At 41.1% G+C, this 24,383-nt stretch overlaps 1 protein-coding gene across 1 annotated transcript in view; it reads right to left on the bottom strand.

Annotated features, from left to right (window-relative positions):
* Positions 1–2,439: 2,439 nt before the first annotated feature.
* The window catches only part of uvrag (UV radiation resistance associated gene), an 86,763-nt gene continuing 64,819 nt past the window's right edge, over positions 2,440–24,383 (bottom strand). The window contains exons 14-15 of the mRNA XM_044370629.1: positions 18,724–18,815; positions 2,440–5,319 (exon numbers count right to left, since the gene is read on the bottom strand). Of these exons, the coding sequence (XP_044226564.1) occupies positions 4,485–5,319; positions 18,724–18,815 (927 nt within the window). The 3' untranslated portion in view covers positions 2,440–4,484. The remainder of the gene's footprint in view (positions 5,320–18,723; positions 18,816–24,383) is intronic.

A 24,383-nucleotide genomic window follows, 5' to 3' on the forward strand; every position in this document is an offset into this window, starting at 1 on the left:
GCCTAGGTGGAACATCTCCAGAGAATAAAAGTGGGGTTGTACGTCTACTGTGGCCAAGCTGGCCATTTCCTGGCCTCCTGTCCCCTACGGACAAAAAGAGGAGGCTCACCGGTTAAAGCGGGGGGAGCTGAGTGTGAAGCCCCAAAACTCATCTTGGACTTCCATGGCGACCATCCTGGCAAGCCAGGTGGGTCGCCTAGAGGCTCCCATTGAGGGGGAGAGGGGATACCATCATGGCCCTGGCTGTGCCTTTAGTGTTCTCCCTTGTGTTTGCCCTTTTCCTTGTGTGTCTTGTCTCGTTTGTCTCCCTGTATGTGAGTGGCAGGCATGGCTCCTCCTTCCTCTGGCTACTCCCAGATAACTCCTGATGCACAGCACCTGCTCTAATCAGCATCCATCCATCATCTCATCAGCCAGACAGTATATCTTCCCTGGATTGCCACCCACTCTTTGCCAGATTATTCAGTCAGCTACAGTAGTAGTCAAATGCTCTTGGTTGCTCAGTTTTTGTGCAGTTCTGAGTTATTTCTTCGTGTTCTATGCCTTGTGTACTAACATTAATTCTCCTCTGCTCTCAGGATCATCACCACCTGGTTACCTCTGCCTGCCTGCCAATCAGCCTGCTGCCCACACCACTCACCATACTAACTCCCTCTGACCCAACTAAGTATACTCCTGTTGGACCGACTTTGTCTGGACCCCTACCATGACTATTCCCCCACCTGCTCACCTGCTTCATTCCCTGCAATAAATCTCTTCTTACATATACTATTGAACTTTCTCCTGGTCTGCATTTGGGTCCACTCACACCACAGATCATAACACTTTCTCTGAAGTCAGTGCGATATTTCACAGCTTTTCCATTTCATGCAATAATATGCAGGGATGCAAGGTGCAGCATGTCTCAGAGACCTAAATAAAAAAGAAGTCGAGAACAAAGGTTCAATCTGACAAAATTAAACTGAGCTAGGTGTGAAAAAATTCAAATGTTTTCCAGACAGATGAAAATCATATAGAGGCATGAAAGATTAAGAGCCCATACCTGCCAGAAAGTGTTTCAGGTGATTCAATGGAGAGTGCACCTGGATTATTTCCCCTGTCCTTAAATGACCTCTCTGACAAATTATGTTGTAATAACCCATAAAAAAATCATTGTTGTAAGTGCGTCATCACAAAATACGGTTGAAGGCCTTTGCTCCACCCACACAGGTTTTTTCACTCAATTTACCTGATTAGACCTCTTGTCAGGACTCAGTTGGTGTGTACAGACAAACTGATTAGCATATCTCTCAATCAGCTGCTAGTTTAGCTGCATGTGTGAGAGCGGGACAGTTTACACCTTAGTCTGATGTTTTCACTGGAGACATTTGACATAGCAGAAAAAACACGTTATTAATAATAAATCAGTTAAATAACAATGTCTGTTTTCCATTCAGGTGTGCCAGTTCCAGGGCCCTTGTTTTGTGCTTACTGGAACGGAGTAAATGTTATTAGTTACACCTGTTATTCAACATGTCTGCCATGAAAAAGGCTGATTGTTTTATTAGCCTATAGAGGAGATGGAGATGAAACCTCTAGTCCATTAATTGAGTAGTTGATTGACAGAAAATGAATCAACAACTATTTTGATAATTGTTGAATTGTTTAAGTACTTAAAGACATTCAAGCCACCCTGGGAGAACTGCAAAGTTGGTCTGTGGTTGCTCAACTACTTTGAGTTGTTGGATGAATTGCTGTGATTCAGGATTCGATGCACACATTCTTGTCCGCCACAGTATCAACTGTAGTCACATTGGTGATCCTTTGACTTTTTATCTTGAGCCATCATCAAATCAAAGTTTTTTTCATCAAATATTTTGGTTTATGACCAAATACCTGCAAAACAAATGACATTCCCATCAGCCTCAGCTGTACTTTGTGTTTAGTGTTAATTAGAAAATGTTAGCATGCTAACGCGCTTAACTAAGATGGTGAACAAGATAAATATTGTAACTTCTTAGCATCAGCATGTTAGTGTTGACATTGTGAACATGTTGGCATGCTGGTGTTAGCACTTAGCTTAAAGCACAACAGGGTCTAATGCCTCATTCACACTCAGAAAGATTCCCATGTTTAGGACTTGAGAGCATTCATGTTATCTGACAACTCAGGAAGGTTGCATGACAACTGAGTCGGTCATATGAGGGTTCAAAATAATTTGCTTTGAGAAAATTACATTGAACAATAGACTTTGGCTGATGTGAGGCATCCTGCTTGGTTTTCAGGCACTTGCATATAAGTAAGTGCCGAGACAGATATACCAGAGCTTTCAGAAAAATCACAGTTTCCCAGACGTAATTAAGTGGAAATTCACATGGATGCTATTTACAAGTCGGAAAGTCGTAATTATGGTAATTGAACTACAATGACATGAACAATAAGTACAGCCTCACAGATCTGTTAAAATGGCTCTAGACTCTTAGTCTTGTTTTAATTTGTTGTCAGGAGGTATTGGAATTTTGTTCATTTTTCTACCATTTTTAAACCATCAAATCTACATGTTTCATACATCATATTGTCATTGCTATCACACCTCCCACTCAAACCTGAGCACACAAATGTAGGCAGACCACACTTTTAAAGGGGCTACATACATCCATGCCATTGGACTGCAAGTCTTTAATAACAAAAAGAAACCCTCCATACAAAAGTATATGTACATGGTCACTTACTGAACTGTATAGCAATTTATGGAAATGATCTAACATGGTTCATCTTTCAGTTTTAAATACAATACTTCTCAACAGTCAGCAACCACAGTACTGGATCTGAAACACAAAGTGGGCTGCTGGTGGAGAGTCCATCTTTGTCATGGCGGGCGATGCAAAGCAGCTGTCCATGTCAGGACCCAGACACTGGCTGTAATATCAGTCTAACGTTTGACAATATTTATGTGTGACGTCACATAAGTTTTATCTTAGGGAAAATAAAACTAAATATTGATTTCCTTTGAAACAAAGCACACACAACTGTTGACATAAATAATGCAAATAAATTGCCATTGAACACCAGTGCAAGAAAGCATTCGGAACAGGGAGACACGGGACAAAATCACAGACAATGGGATTGAGACATTTGCTATTAACACTTACAGTAGAGCCTGAGTGAGACATTCCAACAGAGTACAGACAAAATTCAATTTTTGGTCTACTGAATGTGAGGATCAGTGGACATAACATTAACATTGATGTTAATATTGATGGGGTACATTAAAATTAAAGAAATAAAAGAAAAAAAAGAGGACATGGAGATGGACAGAAAAACAATTGCACCGTATCCCTGCCATGTGCTGTAAGCTCCGACCTGCCACTTTTGTGATCCTCATCTTAAGACCTGAAGGAGGAACACGGTCCTACGTGGAGAACGGTGGTTGGGTTGCCCTGTCGAAGGGGGGAAGATGCAGCGTGTCACAGTTAGGGAGTCTCTGATTGGGCTACTGGTTCCAGCTTCCACCTCACTTTGCAGTGTTAGATAGCTCAAAGGTCATTGGTGGGATTACTTGAAACCTAACTGTGATTATGAGACCGTGTTTGCATGCTAATGTGAAACCCACCCCAGACACACACACACACACACACACACGCACACACATACACACACACATGCCCACGTTCTCCCTCCTGCACACGCCCACTGCCATGCATACTGAATGAAGGCTTGGGAAGCGTCTAAGCATTTGCTTGTACAGTCAAAGGTGTAAGTACTGGGACAGCTGGCTCTGATTCATACATGTGACTGAAGATGATCCACTTTGATAAAAGCATTCTCTCTGTTTGTGCGTCTCTTATCTATGTTATGATTTTATACTTGATGAAATGCCCCAAAAAACTCTATAAGCCTCTCTTGTTTAAGTGAAACTTGAGGTAAAGTGATAAGGAAAATGATTCTGAGCTGTTGCATTGAAACATTTAAATACCCTGATGTACTGAGGCTGCACTCTGGGTGTGAATGGTAAATGAAGTCTAGAGGTGATAATGTTTTATACAAGAAGTTATGGGCTGTTATTGCAGGAAGGGTTTGAAAGCAAAGTGCAGGTGACATATATTGTTTGTGAGTCATGTTAAATTTGGCATTAATGGTCCCCTTTTATGGAACAACAAACTACAATAGCTGACACTAATTTATAATGGGCGATTATTAACACACAAAATGTCCAAGTTATTGTTAAAAATATATTATTGTTGGCATCAAAAATGAAAAATGACTTAAGCTTACCGTCCCAATACTTGCACTTTTAACTGCATTTCATTTAAGAGATTACTATGGAAATGTTTACATTAAGTGCAAATTGGTCATTATTCCAGAATAGCTCCTATGTTTTTGATGCTGCGTTTAGAGAGTGGAGATCCCACCCTTGTCCTCTCAGTCCATGTCCCTGCCTTATATTTGTCCAAACCCTCTGTGCAAGTTTTTTCATGTCTGCCTCTCTTCTTAGGTCCTCTTCCTCACTTATCAGAGTTTTTGCGTGGTCGGCGGAAGCTGGACATGTTCTCATTTAGTGCATAGATGCGCCTGGAGAACTCCTCAAAACCAGCCACGTCCAGCTCGCCCAGCACCTGCTCATCACACTCCACAGCTACTGCGTGGTCCACAGGGATGCAGCGGTAATCTTCCAGCCGGGCCTCATCTGCTAGCCCTAACCCCAACCCCAAACCCATCCCCAATCCCAGGCCAGTGGCCTCTGTGCCCATGATCTCCTCAGCTTGCTCCACCGAGCAGTGCAGCTCTGGGACCAGTCCTGACACCTGTCCTGGTACCAAAGAGCCGTTCATGGTGCCTGAGTGCTGACTAGTGGCCACTGTTTCCTCGCCTGTGTCCCCCACTGTGGAAGAGTTGGGTGCAACTGTGCTGCTGGGTGGCTCCTCTTCAGTCTCTTCTTCTTTCTCTACTTCAATCTCTCTGTCAATGCTTCTGGTTCTCTCCACCTCCACTGCTGTCTCACCACCCTCCTCCTTCTCTTCCTTCTGCTCTCCCTCCTCTTTTGCCTCTGTAGGCTCAGACAGGTTAAGTGAGGCCATGCCAGCATCGAGGGAGGAGGACAGGTGTTTGGGTGAAGGCGAGGGTGGTGCCAGCCCAACCGGGGGCTGCTCTTCACCAGTGGCTGTATTGTAGCTGGGTGGGGGAGTTGACTTATACTTATCGGCCTCCGAGCTTGCCCTTTTCCTCAGGCCTCGGTCTGGTGAGCTGGTGCGACAGGGGTAGCCTATCTCTGAGGCAGCAGACACAGCAAGCTGGGACTTGGTGGGCACTGGGATGGAGCTGGAGACATGGTGTCGGTCACTGTGAGGAAGAGAGAGAAAGACACTAAATGAACAATGGCATAAATTAAAGCAATGATACTCGTATTACTTCTGTGTATGGTATCAAATCCAGGATAAGATGCTGCACCTCCTTGTGTTATGGTCACAAGGTTTCCTGTATTTGATTTATTACAGAAGCAGTAATCCCTACAACCAACTTAAGACACTGGGGTGTCCTAAGGGAGCAAATGTGACACCCACGTTCTTTTTGGACGTGGTTCTTGTGGTAACGTAACTTCGGTTTGAGAAGTGGGGAGGATACAATAAAACGGTGGGTCTGGGGGTCCTCCTGCAAGAAAAAAATTGTTGATTTGAATCCCATTTGCTGCATTTCTACATATATTTAGGGACTACAGTAACATATAACCTACCTGCAACTCGGTGCTGCTTCTCCCTGCCTCACCCCCCCTTGTCTTCCATAGACACCTCCACCTTATCTGATCTCTGATTTGAAAGCAGAGTCAAGTTATCCTATTGAGCCCATGGTGTGTGAGTCTAATGTTAAAGTAAACTAGCAGCGAGAGAGACTCTGCTTTTCATACATTGTTGACGGATACTTGCTGTGGTTTAAGGTGGACTTGTTTTTAAGTTATATATGTTAATAGAAAAATCATGCTGTTTTACAACCATCTTAAGTATTTAGTTTTTCAAATCGCTTTTTCCCCGTTTGGAAATATGTTATGGGCTGGTGACTATTTTGCTCAGCAAGGGGAGGGGGAGGTGGAAGGGGAATGAGAGCTTCAGCAGGTGCTGTTTCCGCATGGTCCTAGTGCGTGCAGTTTCTCCTGTTGTTGTTTTTTTTTAAATATAATATAATATATAGTTTTCTGACTAAAAAAAGTGGAGGAGACCAATATTGCCTTCTGAAAAAATGCAGGGGACAAGTTCCCTGTGTCTGCCCTGTAAATTACTCCCCTGCTGGTTCTCCATTGATCTCATCAGCATCCGTCCACCCAAAGCACCCAGCTCCTTTCAGGAAATGCAGGAAAAAAACAGCTGCAGCTCTTTGTAAATCACTCCACCTTACAACATTCAGAAAACATTTGTGCAGCCTGTGAAACTACACTCGTGTTCTGCTGACTAGAAGCACGCAGCAGGCGTCTACCCAAGTATGTCAGACATTTTCCTCCATAACAGATAACAGACTCGCGATCTGGGACACCCCGCCCCGCCCCAGCACTGAAGCCATAAATTTACTTAAATGGGGGCCTCACCGCTCCTTCCGATAGCCAAGGCCATGTATAATTCACCATGACTACTTAGCGGTGAGCTTAACGTGACCATTCCGCTATCTCAGAGCCAAGGCATAGTACTCTTGGGGTCAGAGGTGAAGCAGAGCCTCACTGTGCTCTCTGGAGATTCACATGTGTTGGTTAAAGACTTCAGGACAAATCTCTGCTTCAGTTGGACATGCAGTCATAACAGATGCCCATATAAATTTTCTCCTGTCGCTTGGCACTTATAAAGGAAGCCTTCTTTGTAACAGTGGCACTCAGACATCCGTGATGAGAGCACTGGTTGACATTTGCATTTATTGTGTACGAGCTCACTCTCTGATGGACAGTTTCACCACCAAACACATGACAGCTTGTAAAAAGGCCCCTGACTTTGACCCTTGCAGGCACCCTGCCGAGGTGGTCCTGACAGGGTTCATAGGCAGGACACTCTGCTGAGAAGAGTTGAGATGCCTGTCTAGTTTTAAGAGAAACTTCAAAGCGCCTGTGATACACTAAATTAGAACCATCCATGGTCTGAAGGTACAGTATGTAACCGCTTATAGTAACGACCTGAACTGTACCTCATAGCTAAAATTTAAGCTAATTGAAGGCATATAGATGTAAATGTTGGACGGTCAACCAAGGTCGAGGTTAAGAAAATAAGGGTATGGGGTAATGACCTGATGATCTGAGAGGGTTCATCTTAAGTGGGCAGAACAGGAGATGGACTGTGCTTTACTTGGCAGCACATGTCCATTAAAACACATCATTTAATACAATTGGCTTAAGCCTGGCCTCCTAACAAGCACACGGTAAATTCTAGAGCAAAGCATTTTTCTGGCAAAATGGAAACAATGTCCTCTTAAACACCTAATTTTCTGGTGAGGGAAATGAAAAGGATGAATAGAGAGAAGTTGAATGATTTGCCATCTCAAACACTTATCTCTGACTTTCCAAATGAAACCATCATGGGCTCTTTGGAACCCAGTCCAAAAATTCAAAACCTGATTTGGTGGAAAGGAATAAAGACAGATGTCATGAGAAGTCAATTATAATTTAAGTAACTGGAAAATGTGGTTCAGACTCTTTGAAACAAAATACAGGTTCAGAAACCAGAGACGACTGGTACTGAGCAAAAAGTTTAAGGTTTCCATTCATCATTTATAACAAGTTAATAAGTGACTATGTTCTTAGCTTGACTGAGTGATGTCCTTATGGCAAAGGCTGATTAGATGGCTTTGATTTTAATTATTATCAGCCATTTTCTTTCATTATTCCCTCCAGCTGGCTCTCTCATATAATCCATTTGCTCTGATTTCAGCTGGTCATCTATGCCACAAACATATATTACTGACACTGGCTTAAAATCAAATGATCATCATGCCACGTATTTTGTATAATGAGGATTTTTTTATTTGGACGGTGTTATTTTGTTCCACTCTGTTTCTGGGTTAGGCCTCCATTAGTTCTATTATTTGTGTCAAATTGTGCAGCAGTGTATGATTTACAGAGGAGACTGGGTGTGTCAGTAAGGACTTCAGCCAGGCAAACCTCTGAGCGGTCATAACATATTTTTTTCTTGAAATATTTTAACCGTTATACCTATGACATGTTTTTTAATGTGGGCAATTAGGCTACACATGTATGGCCACTGTGAGCATGTGGGCCAATTAAGTATGCTGGGAGAACAGAACTGCTGAAAAACACTTCCTAAATATGTTTGGAAAAGCTGGAACTAATACAGCGTTGTCCTCACAGGATAAGGCCAAATACTTACATCACTTGAGCCAACTATGTCTTGACACTTTTGGTACGCTGAGTGAGATTTTTCATATTATTAATAAATATTTACTCTGTTACTGTTCTGAAATGTCCTTCCCCTCCTATAAATCATTCTTACGAGAAGTCCCAAAACTGCCTTTTGAAAAGAGGTGGAATGCAGATTTTTAAAACACAGTTGGGTTTAAATATTCAGAGACAATATTCACTCCTGATTTGTCGCCAGGCATCCCTGAGTCATGACACATTCATGTACATTAATTGATGCTCATTCTGTTAGATTCTGAGGTCAGCAAGAAGTTATAATTGTGCATGTAATGATGTAAAATGATGAAAAAAAAAGACTATAAATAAGTAAATAATGCAAAAAAGGAAAATAAAGACAAAGAATAATAATACACACACACACAAAAATCCCAAAATAAATAAAAACAATAATGAGTCAATGGAAATGCACAAATGAACAAAACACCCTAGACACAGAATGGCATACAATAGTAAATCCACAGTAATGAATAACCACGACGACGACAGAGACAACAAACAATATAAACGTACACATACATGTACATGGCTCATAGTACTAAACAGAAATAGTTATGTGAAAGGAAAGGAGGTCAAGGCAAGGCTAAAGGTTGAGTTTAGTTAAGCCCCAAATGATCTCGATAGCTTTAGACCAATTGATCAGAATATCAACTCTAGCCTCATTGATTCTGGCAGTGGATCTTTCAAGTAAACAAACATCTGAAAAAAAAGTTAGCCAGGTTTTCTTTATGACAATAGTGAGTTAAAACCATTCCTTAATAATGTTTTTCTTAGCAGCAGTTGAGGCAGCTAATATTATCCGTTTCTCCTGAAACTATAACAATATGTTCAGATTGTACCCAATAAGACAAGAGAAGGATGGCTGGGAAGGGCTTTATCACTGATAGTTCCATTAATCTTATTGATATATTCCAAAAAAGGTTTGATAGTAGAGCAATACAAGAACATATGTAAGTGGTCTCCTCTAACAGAGCCAGAACATTTAGTGCATAAGTCACTGCCAACTAGTTTTAATCTAAATCTACACTCCAGCATAAAGTAAAATATGTGCACAATCTTATAGTGAATTACCTGATGAGCAAGATTTTTAGATGAGGAAAAAAAGGTTGTTCCAGACTGTTGGCCAATTCACAAGAGGAAAGTTTGTTATAAACCAAAGCAACCAGTTTAGCCTTGGTAATAATTACTGCTACCAAAGGGTGTTGGGGTAGGAGTACATCCTCAGGTACTCCATACATTTTAAGTGCTGTGCCGAGCTTAAGATAAAAAAAAAACCATGAGTGAAGACCTTGATGGTTTAAAACATCGCCTATCAAACATCACATATGAATGCCTTGTTTAGACCACTGTGGGAAAAATGAAAGGTGCATACCCAGACAAGAATGCATTATTATGCAAAATGGATGATAATTCATGGTATTTACAATCAAAAAATAAATGTTTTCCCATAAAGTGCTAAATGGATTATGTGTTAGAAATTATAGGATCCATATGTGATTCCGCAGTTTTTTGTTTGATAGTGGACAAAGGCAAATCCTGAGTCCTGATTGCAAAAGATAAAGCATTTTCTAAAGAGTGCCATGATGTAACTACAGAAATGTCCAACCGGGTATTAATGGCTTTTAGTTTGAACAACCAATAATAGTGTTTAAAATTGGGTAAGGAGGGGCCACCAGATGTTCTGGGACAAGAAAAGAGTGGAAAAGCTGATCCTAGGATGTTTCCCATTCCAAATAAAATTCCTACAGAGTCAAGATCCTTAAAAAATGTGTCAGGGGAGAGAGGGAGCATAGACAATAAGAAATTGATAAGTGGACGTATATTCATTTTTATAACAGAAACATGACCATGGAGACCAGCATCTAAAACAGACCAACTGTTAAGACCTTTCTTGAATTTAATAAGAGCTGAATGAAAGTTATCTTTAACTAGGTGTAAAACTGTGGATCTAATTTGCTTACTTAAGTAAGTAAAGCCATGGTTTTGTAAGGACATTGGAAGGTGAGTTAGATCAGGGACCAGTTTATTTCATTACCAGAGAAGGAGCCAAACTTATGGAAGAGATTCAGAACACAAGGTACAGAAGAAGCTGTGTCCGAGAGGTACAATAAAACGTCATCCGCATAAAAGGAAATATGATGAGATGTCCCTTTGATTATGATGGTAGATGGGGAAAGTGTACAGCCCTGTCTAGTCCCTCTGTTAAAACAAAATTGGGTGAACCAGGGTGACCAGTTTGAATATGTAGTAGAGGAGTGGTAGGAGAGGCATAAGGCATGCAAACCATTTTTATAAAGGAAGATCCAAAGCCAAAGAGTTGCAAAACTGCCCATAAATAACTCCATTCCACACAATTGAAAGCCTTTTCTGTGTCTGATGATAAGACTGCCCAAGGATGCACATCAGAGGAAGCCTCAATTATATGTAATAAACAGTGTATATTGTCAGAGGTCAAATGGCTCTTAACAAAACCAGTCTGATCCAATCGGAGTGAATAAGGGAAATAATGCAGGAATGCAACCTCATTGAGAGTACTTTGGCATACAATTTAAAATCATAGTTCAAAATTGATTATCGGCGGTAACTGGTGTACTCCGCTGGGTTATGCTTGTCCTTTTTTTTTTTAGAAGAAGAGAGATAAGTGCAGGTTTTTGATCTCTATGGAAAGAAAAGAAACAAGCTTGAGCGAGAAGTTAATAGAGTCAAGGAGGATAGGACCGGATTTCCATTCAGACCAGGAGATTTAGATTTTGGCATTGAATCAAGAGCATCTTAAAGTTCTTTTTAGGTAATAGGGGCATCTAGTTGGGAGCACTGCATAACAGAGAGAGAGGGTAGGTTCAAAGAGATAAAAAAATTCCACCATATCATGGGGCTTCAGAAGTATATAAATTAGAATAAAAAGAGGTGAAGGCATGATTCATATCAGGAGGAAGTGTACATAATACACCGTTAACATTTTTGACACAGTCTGTGGAAGCCAAATGTTCTTCATTCTTCGTTCTTCAATTCATAGTATTTTTGTCAGGTTTTCAAATGAAGAAATTCAGCCTTCAGTATATACTGACTTGGCAGGGGACAACATTTTCTGCCTGTCATGAGTATAATATGATCTTTTGTTGGGATTTTTACACAAGCCTATAGTTTCTGAAGTTTTTCTCAATGGGTTCTGTTCAAATGCAAAGAAAAAGAAGTGCAACTTTCTTTTATGTGACACTTACTGCCCAGAGTATATGAAGGTTTACTTCTGATTGAGTATTGTAAAGTATTAACTCACTCACACTTTGAGTAATATTTGTTAGAAAATTCCTGTTTTGTAAGGCAGTCATATCAAATCACCGTCTCTTAAATTTGGCAGATCCTAAGAAGTTTTCCAGAGAGAAGATAATAGGAGAGCAGTCAGAGAGTAACATGGGAAGTATAGTTACACTGGAGGTACACTTTACAAGTATGGGAGAGATGAAGTAATCAATGCGAGAGAATGACCAATGACGTGGGGAGAAAAAGGTGCAATCCTTGGTGGAAGGATTTAATAAATGCCAGATATATACAACATTTAAATCTTTTAAAAAGTATGATATACAAGAGGACGTAGCTTTTTGTGAAGCCAGGACAGGGTTGGTAGAATCAATCTCCAGGTCGACAATCAGTAGAGGCCCCTGCGAGGTATCTGGCTGGCAGGATCATATTAGAACCCCTTGAGTACCCCGACATATGTTGGGGATGCTCAGCCTCAGCTTGCTTTGCTTGTTTAAGATAAAAAGAAGAACCAACAAGAAATAAAAATACTTTTGTTTCTTTTTAACTCCCTTCCTTTTTTTACAAAAATCCCCTTTCCCTTATAAATAATATATAGGTGCTCCCTAACGGGGGGATATAACCCATGAGATTAAAAAAGCACACCTGGGAATCTGGATATCTAGCAGAACAATAAAAGCCTCATTCAAGCATACAACTGGAATTCAAGTAATACAATCCTCCTTACTATAGGCCTATATTAAACTAGTCCCCCAACCCCTCTTTCTTCCCTTCTGGATTTCTTCTTTCCCTTCCTTGCCCTCTCCTGGCCACTCCCACCAACCTACCTTCCTGCCATCACCTGCTTCCTACCTCCATTCTCCTCTGCTAGCCATGCCACCCCAACTCTTGAGTGCAGCTTATGACTTAGCTTAGGAGCCAGCAGCTCGGTAAGCATCCAGTATGGCCCTCCTGTTGGTGTAATGGAGTAGTCTGAATATAACCGGTCTAGGTTTGTTATCACCAGAGGACTTGAAGTAAATCCTGTGAGCCAGCTCCATCTCCATAACCCCACTTACCGACAGCGTAGGGAGCCATATAGGGAGATGGTGCCCTCCTCTTCTTTAGAGAGGATTATTAATCTAAGGTTAGGTCTGCGTGTATAATCCTCCTGTTCAGCAACCTGGTCCTCTATGTTTTGGATCTTATCTTGTTTTAGTTGAGTGACATCATGCTGTGCACGCAGGTCAGATTGAATGATAGTGGTTCTTTTTGAGAGCGATGTGAGCAAATCAGATAGACCAAGGAACTCACTCTCTGCTCTGGAGACAGTAACCTTTAAATTACTCAGGTCTGTTTGGATTGCGGTGACAGCAACCATCACCCCTAATGTATGGTACGCAGCAGTATAGTGATAGCTTACAGTACGTTCACTGGTAGCTCAACCTACCCACCTACAGTGAGTCTTTGAGTTTCACAGGGCCCCAGTCTCTGCTGCATTTCCCCAACAACAACTTTGCTACACACTGTAAATGCTACTAAGAGGCCTCTGCCTAAATCATTAAGCAGAAAACTTGACATGCTGAGCCAGAAATAGCCTTCACTCCTCCAAAGCTTTTTGCCTGCTCTCTTCCTTTCCACTGCTGATGTCAAACCTGGCATATTTCAGGCAGACTCAGGAATTCAGTAAGCCAGACCTTTCCACTGTCCAATCCCCCGACAGGCTTCACAACATGCCCCTGTTCATGTCCAAATCCTGCTAAGGTACCACGACTTTGGGCCAAAACAAACAACAGGAGATAAGATTTGGTTGTTTGATGTGGTTCTGGGAAATCCCTGTGAAACTACTAGAGCAAACATTACTAAAAATTTGATATGCACTATGGTGGAAGCTAAGTTTCCTTTTTGCTTTAACGGAGCAGTACTTATTGACTGTCTGGCCATTGAAGACAAGGAATCACCACAGTACAGCAAGGTGAACAAGGTGACAATATAAACACCCTCACACTGCTCAGTGCTGCATAGTCTGACGTATTACATCTATTATGATATTGAATACCGTTGTTTTTACTATTCAAATATAACTGATAGAAAAAGTAAAATACAAATGTCAACTTTGTTTATAACAATAATTATTTCATTCAAAATTTCAATCTCTGAGTTGCCGTTATTCACTTAACATTTGGCTTTGGCCAACTTTTTTGTCTGCAGTCTAATTGGGAACTACATTAAGCATGCACATTAGATGTATGAACACTTGACCAAATCATCTCAACAGTAGTCTGTACTGTGTTGCAAATTAATAAATGTTGTCAATGAAAAACATGAGCCCTGTTGTGAACAGTAGTAAATGGTGGTTGTATTGTGTCTACCTGCTTAATGTCTATGATGAGCAGTGTATTAAGTTACTTAAACTGAGTACATTAGTTTCCTAATGGTAAATTACCTGGATACATTTATACTGTAATACTAAAATAATACATGTAAAAATTACTGGAGTAAAACTCTACTGTACATCTACAATGTAAGTTCTAATAACATATATAACATTTTCATAAAGTTTTTCAGAGGATTTAGAAGTTTAACGTTTAAAATAAAAAGCTATCATGTTATAGTAACTTTCTTCAATAAAATCAAAAGTAAACATATGGTTGGCTAAACTTGTGGTTAACATAAGAGAGAATAAACTGGGATGGAATATTCTCAAAGGTAAAGGAGGAAGTGCTGTTTTAAGAAACACTGTACCTGTGCAGAATATCACATGAACAGTAAGAAAGGGAATATTCTTAATTTTCCCTTCCAATTCATCATCCATTATTGTAAATAGAATAAATCCATAGGGCTGCCAGGCTTAATGTACCACGCAATTGCTTATTTTAGGTGTATACATTTTATATCATAACTTTTTATCTGTGATCATTGACAAGACTGCACTTGTTTTAATATCCCAAACGTTTGTGTACATCTTGTAACACAGGAGGACTACCGTGGTTTTGATAACTTTTCACTCAGTATGGGGTCTTTGGGGAGTTCACATCCTCCAGCTGCAGTGATGAATCTGCCTGGCCAGGCGCCCTGCCACACCTTGTCTCCCTGTGTGTACGTAGCCCTGCTTCCAGGCACCAGAGTGGGATTAGGACCCTGTGAACCTCTGCCAGGCCCTCAGCGGATGTGGAGCGGCAAATGGGAGCATGTTGAACGCGTTTGCTTTGATCTCAACAGACTGTGCAGTTTACAAAGAATTGGTTTCTGGTACTGTCTCTGTCTGCCTCCTGGTAATAGATTCACCATTTTTCTGCTGTTTCTTATCCTTCAGCGAGATTTTAAAAAACCTATACTGTCCATTTTTCACCAGTGCTGGATTGTATATATTATGACATGTTATGATGTGTTTCTGAGACAGTACTGTTTGGAAATGTATAAAGATATGATCAGCAGCTAGCTGGTCAAGCATGATATATCCCACTGTACAAGAATGGCATACCCAAGTGTATGCACACCTTTGGAACTTCGTAGTTCACTTTTATATTCTTACACATGCTCTGCTTTTCCTCAGAGTTTCCATCCGGTCTGTATAAAATGTCCAAGATGAACCCGCTGTGCTCCCATGGTGTGAGTCTTGGCGCTTTGGGAAAAGCTCAGCCTGCAGACTGGATGCATGCTGGATTAGTTCTATATGGAGGGAGGAACTGTCTCCAGAACAGATTTGGAAATCGTTCCCTTAGTCATATCCTTCATCACATCATCTCTGTTTGGATGCTTGGAGGGAAGAAAGAGGTGGCATGGAAGGATAGAGGAAGCCTATGGAATAATTACCTGCAGCTGCCATGCAGCATTTTTATACATCCATATTTCATAAGTTAGGTCCCAGCGCTGGAAATAGTATCTGAATTTAGGCTTTTTCAAACAAGGGGAAAAGGAAGACTGGAACTGATATGGGAGGGAAAAAATGCAACAAGCGTGTAAAGTAAAATCAGTGCATATCCTCTTTATTACAGGACATTGTGAAACCAGCCACCTCCTCATACTCACTGGAGGCTTTAGGTTAGAGGGGATTTGCAATATGTATCCTTATGATGAGACTGCCCTAGTCTGAATGTAAATTTTAACATACTTTCCAATATATTTTTACCTTTTTTTTTTTTTTTAAATCAATTTTGACATTTTTCCATTCTGCTTTTCTCACTTCAGTCTGTACCATTCTGCAAATGGATTCTGACCTAAGTGTCATCTATTGCATCATTATGGAGTGTGGCTTTTCAATTTAGGGGTATATCCATAACTCAATGGATAAACAAATTAATAAACAAAAAACTAAGAAACCAGTATCACATTTATTTAGCATATTTGCAAAATAAATGAAATCATTTTGTAAGAGACAACTTGTATGACAAAAAGAAGAACGATTTAAGAATGACCTCTGTTGTTTTCTTGCAGAGTTTGATGAGAAGATTAAAACTTATGTTTGTACACTAAATAAGAATCTACAGCCAGCATCTGGCTAGCTTAGCCTAGCATAAAGACTGGAAACAGGGAAAGAGCTAGCCTGGCTCTGTCTGACAATAACAAAATCTGTCTACAAGCAACTCAAAACCTCACTAATTAATATGTTATAGCTCGTTTGTTTAATCTGTACAATAACTGAAGTCTAAAAACAAGTTGAAGTTTTATTCCAACTATTAAGTGAATAAACACTGAATTCTATTCCTTTACAGTGTTGCAAAATCTTTTGACTTAGCAGCAGGATGACAGTGTGAAGGATCTTAATGTCTAACGTGTGTTTGTGGCTCACTACTGCCTACTACTTACTACTTTACTGATGAGAAAGTCAGTTTCTTGATTCTAAGCTGATGACTTGTGATTCAGTACAGAGCAGCTTTTGTTCCTGTCCCTGTGGTCTCGTTGTCGATCAGGAGTGTGGCTGTGGCAAGCCACTGTGGAACTGTTACTTCCATGCATGTGTACACACACACACACACCGCTTCAGGGTTAGCGGGCTCATGCTTTCATCTCATCTATCTTTGGGCCCTTCCACTTCCCATTAAGGAGGGGGGCAGTGGAGGGCTGATTTGAGAGCTTGGGCTTTTCATGGCTTCTTTCCTTTCAAAACAAAGGATTATTCAATTAATGTGTGTAATACACATTTTCCCCTTTGCTGACCCTAGGAGAGGAGTGGAGATCAAAGACAGCTTTCTCTTTTATAGGGAAGTGGAGCTGAAGTCTGATGCAGACCTACTCCTAGGTTTTACTGAAGGGTTACTTACTGGCCGTAAGCCTGTAGAAGGAGAGAGGTAGAGATCCAAGCGTTCCACTTCACTGGGACACTGCAAATCTCATCAACTTTTTTTTAAAATGCGGAGGTACTGTTGATGTAGGTGGTACATTGTTACAAAGGTGAGGTATAACGATCTTAAACTTTCACTTAATACATTCATATGATATCAGACGATACTGTGCCTTGTCAGACCAATATTCTGTTGTCAAAACAGTAGTTCTTACAACTTTTGCTAATAATCTTGGCAGTACCTCGTGTCCTTAAATAATGAATTGCTATATAGTAATATTTACAGCAAATGGATCATTTTCAAGTGTAAAATCTACTAGTTGTGGGATACCTCAAGGAAGCTGTCTAGGACCGTTATTATTTAACATTTTAACAAATGATTTATAATTAATCCTACACAATATAAAAGGTTGTATATATGCTGATGATACAACAACATATATGGCAAAATTCACTATTGAAAAATTAGAAAGTGAAATAGAAAGAAAGTTGCAGTAAGTCATGGAATAAATACCAACACATCAGTTAAAGGCAGAGCCAAAACTTAAGTTTCATGGGAAAGATGTGCCTATTGTTCAACAAATAATTATTATTCAACAAACGAAACATCTGGGTATAATGTCATACTATAAATGATTGTGGTCAAAGCATATTGGCCTGATTGTGAATAAGATGGGGAGAGGGCTCCACATTTATATCGTTAAGCCTAATTTCTTCAAGTCCCTTTATAGCATGTCTTTTAGTGTTAGTCAGCCCTAAAAGTTTTTAGGAAGCCCAGTTTAACATAAGGGAGTTTCAGACGGCTTGTGTAAAGTGTTTGGCTGCCACAGAGGAAATAAACTCCTGATGAGTGAAAACGAGTTGAAAGTGTCTCCAGACGCCTTAAGTGCAGAAACAGAACCGAATCATCTGTCAAGCAGCCAAGAAATTCCGCTGTCACAGAAAGATCATGACGAGGAGCTCAAACATACAGTCTGAAAAATGATAACTGCCAGAGAAAATCATTCTGACTGCTTCCAAGAGCCTGACAGAATAGTGTGAGTGTGTGACTGATGGACAAGCTACTGTGGATAAATGTGGGATTTACGTTATGCTTTAATGCAAGTATTTCATGTTTCACTTTATGAGAAAAGACTTCAAGGATGACAGCTCTTTTCTCCTTGGACAAACAATGTCTCCGGGACACTTTCCCAGCAGGACTAGTCTGAAAGTGTTTCTTACCTTCAGAAAGTCATTTTGCGAAAAAAAAAAAAAAGAGGTAGTCTTATACTCAATATCAATACGGTATATTGCCAAAACTGTGAAAAGTGCATGGAAAAATGCGGTAATATATAGAGCCTCTTTGCCTGTACATGTACATGTTCTCCTTTAACGGCATCTCCTTGCTCAATCCCACTCCGATCTTATAATACAGGTATAATACTAAATTTTAATACATACTCCAGTATTACATTAATCCCACTTGTTGAGCTATTTCTTGTGTTGTCTTTTTCTTTGTCCTTCAGTTGTCTGGTTTTGTATGGTATGATTTGGTGTTATGGTATGGAATGCGATTTTATGTTGTCCATTTGTGTGGTGAGTGATTAGACTCTGGAAGGAAAAGCCTCTGTTTAGATTAAGCTAATGGGGATCGTAATAAATGAAATATTGAAACTTAAATTGTAGAAAAGATTAAACTTATTCTGACTATTCCAAAGATTGAGTGATTGATCCTTGAGTTGGGTTACAGCAAAATCCCCTGTAAATACTGACAAGTCACTTTTCATCGCTTACGCTTCAGTGACATATGAAGAAATATTTGTGGTGTCTTTCTTATTCTTACCATCGGACCATTAGGCCATGCTCCAGGAAGTTCTTCAGGTTGGGAAGTGTTTGCTGCAGGTCTGGGGTGGTCAAGCCATGTTGATATCTCAGCTGCAAGAAAAGGGAACACATATTGTAACATTAACTTCAAGCAACCTGCCGCGCTGTACTGAACCGTACTGTACATGTTGGCAAAGCACTACTGCGTAAGACTTTGACACGTATGCACATTCTCCATGTTTGGACGCCCCTTTGAGAAGAAAGAAATACCACCTACAGAAGAGGACTGAAGTCTACATTCTTTAGCCGTGACATATTTCTACTCTCTCCATCAGACTATTACTCATCTGGACACACAATGGGCATCCTTCCCTGATAACAGGCATGTGCGCTAATATGTAAGGTGTGTGGAAAGACAGGGGGATGAGATGCGGGTGGCAAGAAAAACCAAACCCACTGCTAAAACATCTGGACGAAATGGGGTAAGAAGAGCACATTAGAATCCCCCTTACATTCTTCCATGATCTCCCCCTCTCTCTTCAGTAGACTCACTTCTAAATTTGGCCTTGAATGTTGCCTCCCTTGTACCACAGTGCTTTATTTCATGATGATAGAATCAAATCCGGTGAAAAAAAAATCAACAAGGCCACCTTGAATCTGCAGCTCTGGTGCCAGAAATATCTCCCCCAACAGTTGAGTAATGTCACGGAAAGCCAACTCTTGTCCCGGAGAGTTTATTTAACCTATATTGCTGAACAGCAGAGGAGCATCATGCCGCACGTCCAACGTATATCTCCCAGGCCCCTCTGTCACACACACCGCCTGCACCAGCTGACATCTGTTTTGTTTCCACTTGGGTGCCACGGCAACACACACACTTCTGGTGAAGAGATGCAAGTGCACATGACTCTTGACACACTACTCACCCAGAACAACAAGGCTGCTTATTCACATATGAGCACATAATGGATGAGTGGCATGATAATAAAGAAATTACAGAGAAATAAATGTTTTAGCCTCAAAGGCCAAAGGTCACATTTCTTTCGGTTTTGTTTGAGTTTTGTTTAACAGTTTAAGTGGAGACAAATGGTTTTCAGGGTTTCAGCAGCCCTCAAAACACATCCATATTCGTTTTCTTGTGGCAAATGCTGTAATAATGAGTCAGAACCCTACTGTAGTACATAGTGGCTCTTGTAAAGCTTGATTAATGGCAAGAGGAGTGGCACAAAAGGATTAACACAAAAGGTCATGCTGCCAGAGTACACACAGGCCACATGTGCATGTGTGTCAAATTTCTACTCAACATAAAATGGCTAAATCCCATTCTGTCAGAACAGCTGCCAGAATAATGTGCAAACTGTATGGTATGAACGGTACGGTATGTGTATGACATGTAAGTGTTCATGTGTCTGGATCGATGTTCCAGTATGTTTGCGCATGTGTGTGTTCTGGACTCAAATGGTGCGTGTCTGTTAGGGGAGCCACAGAAACAACAGTCATGACAGTATCAGTGGAGGGCTTTATCAAAAGCAGCTCAGATTGAGGGAGTCAGACAAGGGTGTCGCCTCAAAACCCAGCTGGTGATGGAATGGTCCAAAACCTACGAGAACAACACAGAGATCCATTCATGGCTCAGAGTAAACCTCAGGGTCTGACCAAATGACGGCGAAGTGCTGTCCACAGGGCCGGCTGAACGGAATTGGGTTTGAAACATTAGGCCAAGATCAATAACACCACCAGTTTAGAAACAGAAAGAGCGTAGCTACATCAAGCAGGGGGGCTTGGTTGTTCTGCGGCCAGATGCTTAAATAAGGAAAATCCCAATCTCATGGAAATCTCAGGGTTACGGTCTACAAAGTACGAATCAGAAATTGTGAATCAGATATGAGCAAAGAATAAATATTATGGCTTAGGCAAAGGTAAACAGCATTTGCTGAATATACTGTATGCTTTCTTTGATACTCAGTTAGAGGGCGGAACAAAAAGCCATCTTCATATCCCATTACTCGGCCTGAGCTCTGAAGTGTGTGTAATAACCACACTGCGTGTCTGACAGGAGCCCTATGTCAAATTACACGCCTGTATGTCTGAGAGTGTGTGCATGTGGGAGACAGAAAGAGCATGAGTGTGCATTTGTATATGTGCCTCTTATTGTTTTCTTCATGTGTAAAGATCTTGCCAAGCATGCAGCATACAGAAACTAGATATGGGTGAGGACAAGAGAGTGATGGGTGACATCACCGGGTTGCTCTGAGCGCACTTCATTACTATGGAGTCGTTGTGGGGGATTAAAAAATAGATGGACATTACTGGGAAGCACATGTGTGGATGCTGAATATTTCTGAGGGTAATGTGGCTGCCCCATGATTCTTCAAAATGAATGTGTCCAACAAGCCAACACGGAGGAATTCAAAACTCGACCTGCATGCATGTTCACTCAGGCTTTGGCCAAATCTCTGCCAGTGGGCACCAACAACACTTGAGCTAAGTGTCTGTTTGGCAGCAGTGCAGAGCCACCAGCGCTGGGTGACTGATGCTTCACACTGTCTTTGTAATGAGGTGTGTTAAACGCATTCAGACAGTTTGGGAGACGGGACACTGCAGCCCTACAGCTGACCCAGTGCTCAGCCAGCCAGACTCTATCAATATTCATAAACTGGTCTGGCCCTCCCTGGTGGAAGCCGCATTAAGTTTCCCCTCAGAGTGCACTGTATGTGTGTATATATGTGTGTTGCTGATGGCCTTCGGCCTGGGAAGGCATATATCCTGGACGCTGGTTGTCCAATATGCAACCCCCTCCCTACCTCTCTACTCGCTAGAGACAAACAGAAAAACATTACTGACCCGGCTGTGTCATCTGAAGGAAAGGAAGAGAGAGAATGTTATAAAAGAGGAAGAAATGTGTGAGCCTCTATGATATGAAGCTGGGTGTCATTACCAATTGTCGGCGCCATGAAAGCTTTGAATGTTGGATGGAAACAAACAGCTGAGAGGGAAGGTTTAGATTCTGGTTTGTAAACCCAAACTGTTCTTTAGGAGTGTGTTGCAACTGTATGAGGCAATGTGTTGTAGTTGACACTAGGCAAAAAACACAATGGATTGATTTCAGTTGCTCACAACAGGAATGAAAATTTCTGCATAATTTCTGAGTCCACAAGCCAGTAAAGTAAGTATTTTGAAGCATTTTTGCACAAACACAGCATCAAAAACAATCTCTGAGTGTTTCTATGTCAACAACTCCAGAACAGATCATGCAAATTGCACAGAATCAGTCCACTTGAGACGACTTGTCATTTCTAGTTTCCCTTTCATACATCCTGGTGATGAATGCTCGTGGAGTTCTTTGCGTGCTTGCTCATATGTGTATGGAAGTTTGCTTTCAAGCTGGCCACGGGGTTCTTTGTGATGGGGCTAACCAGATCGTGGTGAGAAATTCCCAGGGCTCATTGAGGATGGCTGTAAGGTGAGAGGACCTGGTTGGGGAGGGGGTGGAGTGGGGGCACCCACTGGGGCTCTTTCACACGATGACATAGTGAAACAGATCCGGCCAGGTCTTCTTGTCGGAGCTAACACCTTTGTGTCTGGACACTCCCTTCCCTGTTTATCTGTTCAACAAAGCAAACTCAGGGCTTTGGAGACTCTGCAGCATGTGTAGTGGGTAATCAGTTGTTATGACTGCACGGTTTGGTATGAGTGTGTGTGAGAGTTCAGAGGATGAGCGCAACTGACCCGTCACATCTGAGAATTTGGGGACTCATCCTCATTCATTTCAAAGATAAAGTAACAGCCCCAAAAACACAGCAGTGTATACAGTTCAAGCCTGCCAATCCGCTGGAGCCATGACCACACATAAACACACTCAAACTGACCAGAGCCGGCGGGAACCAGTCAGTTTACAGTACATGCCACCCATCATTTGGCAAAACCTGCTTGTTTGCCCTGAGCTCTGTACAGCGGCTAAACAAACATAGCCTGGCTTATGCCACGTATTACTGTTTCCCTGAGTTTGTCAGTACTAATCACCCTCAGATCAGCCCACGAATGTGGGCGGGCTGTAGAGAATTTTGAGTTTGATTGATGACGATGTGGTGTAGGAGGGTGGCCCAGGTAACAAAGCATACCTCCCCCCTCCTCGCCTTTTATGCTACGAGGTAACCGTAGGAGCTGCTTTTCAGTGCAGACATCACAACAGTTCAAGCGGTGCATCGACTGACAGGAAGTCTTCCATCTTCACTGGAGATGGGCAGAGGGGGAAATCTGGGATGCAGGATATTTTCATCAAGAGCTTTGAGTTTCATATGTCAAGAGGTTTAAAAAGTCACCAAATCAAACTCTGGAGTATCCTGTGCATGTCTGACCTGCATCACGGACAATTACCCAGTGATTTATAATCAGCATGCTTTTGTCCACTGGGATAAAAATAGAAACGGTTATTTTACAGAGTACATAGGTTTTGCATACTCCCTGGGGAAGATAATCAGGCAGCTCATTAGATTCTATGACAGCTTGTTATTCAGGGGCTAACCAGGTGTTCCTCCCTCCACCATCCCTCTGGTCAAACTGTGGACTGGATACCTCAGCGGAGACCATGAGGCTGACCCAGACATTGGCCTTCATACATACACCTCATATGTAGAGAACTGGAGCTATGGGAGATAACCTGTCATTGACAATATTTCAGGGCTGTGCCTCTTCTGGTTAAGATGACTGATTCATGAACAGCGTACATACCAATGAAGAAAAAACAACAAGCTGTAAAAACAAATAATACTGTTAACAGCTGAATGATAATGTCCTGCAACAAATAATGTACAGTAGTGTGGGCTAATTTGTAACAGTGTAATGGAACAGTTCCTGTCACCTCTGTCATCATTTCTACACATACTGCCAGGAAATGCTACAGAGTCTGAATGCTCTACTGTTAATTATTAGGCTGAAGCGAACTGTGTTTCAGGAACCTGCATGGCAAACAAATGGTCAGTCAACTTACTAGTTTTTGCAAAGCACTAACATTTGCTTGATTGCTATATACTAAAACCTGGCACATCAATGAGTCTATATATAATAATAGTATTATAAAATATATAACTTTATTAAACTTTAATGTCCCATACTTAGGTTTTTTAGCTTATGCTGTTTTCACCTCTGTTTGGACTGATGCGGGTGGTATATGGGCCATTTGTCAAAGATTTTAACACATAATTTCAAGTGAGACGTGCAATAAAACGGTCAATAATCAAAAGTATCTTGGCTTGTGAGAGCAGCTTTTGGACATCTACAGTGTCCATTGGAGCTGTTTGGCTGGCACATGAAATCACATACCCCACATAAAGTTCATGTTTTGTTCATGATTAAGCTCAAAGAGCTTTCAGCTCTAGCCAATTTTTTTTTCACAACTTCATTTGATTTTTATTTGAATTTGCCTGCAGATGATTCCTCCACACTACACCTCAAGTGCCAACTTTTTTTCATAGCAGCAGGTGAAGTTTTACTCTTCTTGTTATAATTGTTATATTTGTGTATGTTGTTTTTAATCCTCTTACGTCCAATGTTTTAGCGTAAGCAACTCACAGTGACACGTCGATGCAATTATATCAATTTTTATTTACAGCTCTGTGAGCCACACAAGCGTAAGATCTTTTGATCGACATATTCTTTTCTGTTTGCAAGCAAAACTGT

The sequence above is a fragment of the Thunnus albacares genome, chromosome 13 (assembly GCF_914725855.1).
Source record: "Thunnus albacares chromosome 13, fThuAlb1.1, whole genome shotgun sequence".
Classification (NCBI taxonomy): domain Eukaryota; kingdom Metazoa; phylum Chordata; class Actinopteri; order Scombriformes; family Scombridae; genus Thunnus; species Thunnus albacares.